The sequence below is a fragment of the Myxine glutinosa genome, chromosome 1 (genome assembly GCF_964187855.1).
Source record: "Myxine glutinosa chromosome 1, kmMyxGlut1.1, whole genome shotgun sequence".
Classification (NCBI taxonomy): domain Eukaryota; kingdom Metazoa; phylum Chordata; class Myxini; order Myxiniformes; family Myxinidae; genus Myxine; species Myxine glutinosa.
Window position 1 is genome coordinate 415074907 of NC_136261.1, and position 6000 is coordinate 415080906.

General features: G+C 47.4%; 1 protein-coding gene across 2 annotated transcripts in view; it reads right to left on the minus strand.

Moving 5' to 3' along the window:
• LOC137419045 (uncharacterized) overlaps window positions 1–4911 on the minus strand; it is a 29759-nt gene extending 24848 nt beyond the window's left edge. The window contains exons 1-2 of one of the 2 annotated variants that reach the window (XM_078770559.1): window positions 4592–4642; window positions 4374–4401 (exon numbers count right to left, since the gene is read on the minus strand). In XM_078770559.1, coding sequence (XP_078626685.1) covers window positions 4374–4401; window positions 4592–4608 — 45 coding nt within the window. In that variant the 5' untranslated portion in view covers window positions 4609–4642. Of the gene's footprint in view, window positions 1–4373; window positions 4402–4591 lie in introns of both variants that reach the window. The other variant, XM_078770558.1, reaches the window with a different exon arrangement.
• Between the last annotated feature and the right edge of the window lie 1089 nt (window positions 4912–6000).

Genomic DNA, 6000 nt, shown 5'->3' on the forward strand with positions numbered 1-6000 from the left:
TGTCCAGGTCTGCAGAGAGTGAGGAGGCTGCAGACTGCCGATCTGAGGGATGAGGAATGGAGCGACAGAGAGTAGAGTCGTCAGCAAAGAGATAGAGAGGATTTTCAAGAGAGTCGGAGAGATCATTGATGAAGACCAGAAAAAGCACAGGGCCCAGAACACTACCTTGGGGAACTCCAGACTGAACAGGAAGAGGAGATGAGAGAAACCCATTCAGGGCCACACGTTGACTACGACCAGAGAGGAAGTCCGCCAGCCATGCGTGGAGATTTCCATGGATACCAAAGGAGGAGAGTTTGGAGAGCAGAGCAGGGTGCCAGACCGTATCGAAGGCACGTGAAATGTCAAGGGAGACAGCTCTAATTTCCTGTTTGGCGTTTAGGACCTCCATCCATTTTTGAGAAAGCAGAAGCAGCATGTCCAGAGTGGAGTGACCAGGTCTGAAACCAAATTGATGATCAGAGATCAAGCCATTGGAGAAGAGGAAAGATTTAACATCTGAAGCAATGATGGATTCCATGACTGCTGATAATTGGGAGAAGGCTGATTGGTCTGTAGTTGCTGGGATCTGTTTTTGCACCTTTTTTGTGCAAAGCGGTGATGTTTGCTGATTTCCAAGCAGATGGCAGATGACCTTGAGCAAAAGAGAGGGTGAAGAGAACAGAAAGAGGGAGTGAAAGAGCAGAAGAACATGATTTTAGGACCCGTGGGCGGATGCCGTCAGGACCAGTTGCAGAATCAGAGTCGAGGGTTGACAGAAACTTTTCCACCTTGTCAGTAGGAAAGGACACAGAGTCCAGGAGCAGCTGGGTACGACTGAGTATGGTGGGTACAGAGAGGAATGGGTTTGGGACACAAGATTTAGAGGCAAACACAGAGTTGAGTCATTCAGTTTTTCACGTGCGGAGTCAGCCGTTAAGCCGTTTGAGGTGAGGGAGGGGATGGAGGGGGAACAAACACCAGAAACAGATTTGGACCAGACACCACCAGGATTTGGAAGAGGGAGACAGATAAGAGAGTTCGGTCTTGAGAATGGTGAGATATTGTTTCCTGGCTCTCCTGAGGGTGGAAACACACTTGTTTCGGGCTTTGTGAAAGGAAATGAGATTTCCTTCCGTTGGATTTGCTTTCCAGGAGACGAAAGCAAGTTGTTTCAGGGCAACAGCCTCACCACAAGATTCCATGTACCATGGACGGGAGGAAGGGTATGACAACTGAAGACGAGATGGTATAAATCTGTGCATGAGAGAGAGCAATTTACTTTGAAAGAATTCCCAGGATGAGTTGATGTCAGAGGCGGTAGAGATGGGAGACCAGTCCAGATGATTGATGGCTGCTTGAAGACCGTGCCAGTTGGCCTGAGTGAAATGCCAGACTCGTCGACGCTGAGGAGGCTCTCTGAGAATGGTCAGAGAGATGTCCACTTTGACAAGCACATGATCAGATGAGCCGATTGGAGCAGAAGAAGAGCAGCAGACATTTTCAGGGATGTTTGTCATAACCAAATCCAGAAGAGAAGATGCTCCGTTGACTGAGATCCGGGTCGGGAAATTGACAGATTGTGTCAGTCCCAGTGAGTCGCAGAAGTCCTTTGCTGAAGAGCCATGGCTGGTGAGAGAGGTACCCACACCCAGCCAACTGGCATGGTGACAATTGAAATCACCACATATGAGGAAGAGAGAGTTGGGATGGGTAGATAGAAGTTGGTCCATATTATCAGACAGTGAGATGTAGATGGAGTCATCGCTGATTGGTGGACGGTACAACACACATATGAACAAAAGGTGGGAGCGAAGGGGAAGCCGTAGCCAAAGGTATTCCTGGGGGTGAGGTGGAGAGAGGGCAGTGGAGGGTGAGTGAGGAAGAGAGTTTTTTATAAAGATAGCAACCCCACCTCCAGGACGAGGCTCAGATCTATCATACCGGAGGAGGGAGTAACCTGGGAGAGATACCAAGGCATCAGAGACATCATGAAGGAGGAAAGTTTCTGTTAAGCAGATCACATCTGGTTTGTCAGAAGCAACCTGTGTGGAGAGGTCAGTCAAGTTTGAGCGAAGGCCCCGGATGTTTGAGGTCCATACCGTTAATGAAGAGGAAGGGGAAGCATCGGGTCCAGAACAGGGGGGGGGGAGGGGTAGGGTAAGATGTGGAAGAGGAGGAAGAGGTAGGGAGAGCTGTTGAAGGTGTGTCAGAGATTTCAGAATAGCTTGGAGAAAGGGAAGAATGGGGCAGACAAAAGGTTTGATGGAGATTGGGTGAGGCACAGTGAGGTGTTATTTGAGGAGGGGGAAGAGCAAGGCAGGAGGTTTGGGGAGATGAAGGTGAAAGTTGGAAGGAGGAAGAAGCAGGGAGGATGCTTTGAGGAGGAGGGGTGAGAGGGGAGTCTAGGAGGGGAGGAGCGAGGGAGAGTCTCGGAGGGGAGGGGTGTGGGGGGAGTTTAGGAGGGAGGGGAGGGAAGGGGCAAGGGGGGAGATTTGAAAGGGATGGGTGATGGGGAGGATTTGGAGGGGAGGGGTGAGATTGGATTTTGAAAAGTGTACGATTCATGGGAAACGAACATTTTTTGCAAAATGAGTGAGACCTTCGAGTCAAAAATACGTTTGAGGACACTGGAGGAGGGATGGAGTTCTGGATAGTTTATGGAATGTAGAAAGGAGGAACTGTAAGAGATGGTATTATATATATTTTTTGGAATGAATAGATTTGGTGAGCAAGACGAAAGCATCCTTTTGTAGGAAAAGAAGAAAAGGGTGTTATAATATATGAGAGAAAATAGTTGTTCAGGGGAGAGATTATACATTTCTAACCGCGTGATCGCGAACGAAGAACGAACGAACAAAAAGAACAAATAAACGAATAAGACTTGGGAAGGAAAAAAAATTTTGGGTTTTTTATTTGTTTGTTTTTGTGAGTACAGATGTTAAACAAGGAGGTACGGGGTGAACGACTGGTACGAAACAGAGAACGAAAATAATTTCAGCGCATTCGACGAATCGCTGAGAGAAAAACAAACCACAAGGTCCGAGACGGTACGGTAGTCTAAGCCTACGAGTACTAGGCCGCAGAACACTCGATACCATTAACCGACGATTGTGTATACATGAACGAAAAATTAGCACCGAAAATTTTCCAAAAGATACGCTGTAGGTACATACACCGAAAGATAGATACAGTCTCGACAAAAACACAATTGAGAAATATCACTTAGCTTCGAAAGCGTGAGCGCATGGAGCAGCTTCGAAAAGACGTGACCTCGCCGTGATCTCTTATTTTCTTTTCTAGGCTACGGCACCTGATCCTGTCATTGTCTCTGCTGAATAATTATTCTGCACTTATTTTGTCTATACCCTTCATTATCTTAAACATCCATCATATCCTATCATAACTGCCTCCTTTCTAATGCATGTTACAAGAAGGGGCATTCTTGGCAAAAATGCCAGGGGCATAGAAAAGGCCCCTTTATATGATATGTGCCATGTGGCAAAGTATAGAAAAGAATGGGACATTCTTGGGAAAAATGCCAATTTGATTCACACAGCTGCATGAAGAAGTAAATGTATTTTATTTGCCAGATGTCGGCCCCATTATATGAACTTTTATAGAGCTCAGCTCTTTATAGAGCTTTTATAGGGTTCCTCCTATGGAACTTGGTTCTTATTCTTGGAACTTGGGAGTTATTGACATTTCCCCCACCCCCGCCCCCCCCCCCGGCACCCCCGATTTCACATGCACATACCAAATAAAGGGGTCTTTTCTATGCCCCTGGCATTTTCCCCAATGTATATATAAATATACATGAAGTGAATTGTTTGAAAATTGATGATTTATGTCACGTGACCTGAAACCTGTTTCCCTGAGAAACAACCCACTTCCAGTTTCGCACCCCCCCCCCCCCCCTGATGCAGTGCCCCCTGTTTCCGGGAGGCTGGTACTCATTTTGCCGACTTCAAAGGGACGACGCGCTGAGTAAACCCACCTGGTGTTATTTTAATGGCGTGACCCTAACATCTTAAACCCGCCACATTAAACATGAAGCCAACACCAGGATTAGTTTCACAGGTAACGAAGTAGACCGACACTCGGTATCGCACAAACCTCCGACAGGATAAACAGGTGACGTTTTGTATCCAGTGATAGACCGGATCTGGATTCGGACCTGAACCTAAATCGAATGAGCTTCTTCTTCTTCTTAACCACCCACCTCATCCCCCTAGTTTCGTTATAATCCATCCACAACTCTGTCATATCGTGTTATGTATAATCACAATGTTCGCCCGATCTCTCTATTAATATTATGAAGAATCACTTCAAATAATCGTTTTATCGAATATCTTTCTCAGTATTAATAATAAAATGAGAAATTCCGAACTAACCTTTTCCTCAGAAGACCCGAAGCGATCACTGTTTGTGGAAAAGGCCACGGAGCGGAGCACGGAGGACAAAAGGCCACGGACACGAAACCAAAAAAGGACACGGACAAGAAACCAAAAAGGACACGGATCGATACGATCCGATCACGGGGATCTTCGTCACAGTTGCAATTCAAGGTTTACAAGATCACCCGGAGGTTTTCGTTGTTATTGAATCCTACCTGAGAACGCAAATCATTCTTCTTCTTCCTCCTCGTAATCACCGATCCACCACGTGGTAGTTGATGGCTCATTGGCCGATTGGCGTCAGATAAAGAACTGAAGCCACAGATCGGCCATTTTACCACTCCCGTTCACGGCGCATGAGAATAATTACTTTTAGTTCAGTTGTTTTTCAATCGTCGACTTGGCACGAAGTTTGTAGTTGCACAGAACCGCTTATATTGACCTCGTAGTGAACGAGAGAACATCAGAACTCTTTCCAGAATGCCGCGCCCGACGGAGTGCCACCCGCCTCTCACGCCGTGCCGCCCCTCCCTCCCAGCCTGCCACTCCCCTTGCCTCCCCACACCGTCCCGTCCCGCCCCTCCCAGGCCTGCCACGCCTCTTCCCGCCCCGTCCCTTCCCGCTCCTCCTCGATTGTGATCCTCGATCCGACTGTTCTTGGAAACACCGAAACCGAAATCCTGGTAGATCTACGAGACGACACGAACAGCACATATTTATTTTTATTTTCTCCTTTACGATACCAACTCGGGGGAGCGTCTGTCAAAATGACGGGTGCACAAAAATAAACAACACAGAGGATTACAATAAACACAGTTATGGATTATGTCCGATGGATTATTTGCAATAAATAATACATTAATGCAGTGAAGGAAATGAGTTTCCCTGGGAAGGATTAGAGGTGAGGACAGAAATTTGTTTAAACATCGCATGTTGAAAAGAAACATCAGCATGTCCCTCTCCCTCCTCTCTGCCCAACAGGAGGGTAAGGCGATTTGGAGCATGACCTCCCCCTCCCCGCCCGAGGAGGAGGGTAAGGCGATATCGAGCATCTCCTCCCCCCTCCCCCACCCCCGCCTGAGGAGGAGGGTAAGGCGATCTCTAGCATCTCCCCCACCCTCCTCCTTCCGCCCTAAGAGGAGGATAAGGCGATATCTAGCATCTCCTTCTCCTCCCACCTCCCGAAGAGGAGGGTAAGTCATTCACCAGCATCTCCCACCCCCAACCCCCCCCCCCTAGCCCCACCCTAAGAGGAGGGTAAGGCAATCTCTAGCATCCCCACCCCCACCCGAAGAGGAGGGTAAGGCGATATCTAGCATCTCCCTCCCCCATCCTAAGAGGAGGGTAAGGCAATCTCTAGCATCTCCCAAAGAGGAGGGTAAGGCGATCTCTAGCATCTCTTCCCCCCTACCCCCACCGAAGAGGAGGTTAAGGCGATCTCGAGCATCTCCACTACTCCCCACCTGAAGAGGAGGGTTTGGCGATCTCTAGCATCCACCCCTCCCCACCCTGAGTTTTTTATTATAATAAAAATTCTAATATTTATATAATTTATATCATTTAATGTATATAATTTATGATTACATTTATAATTAAAAAATTTTAAATTAATTTTAATTAAAAT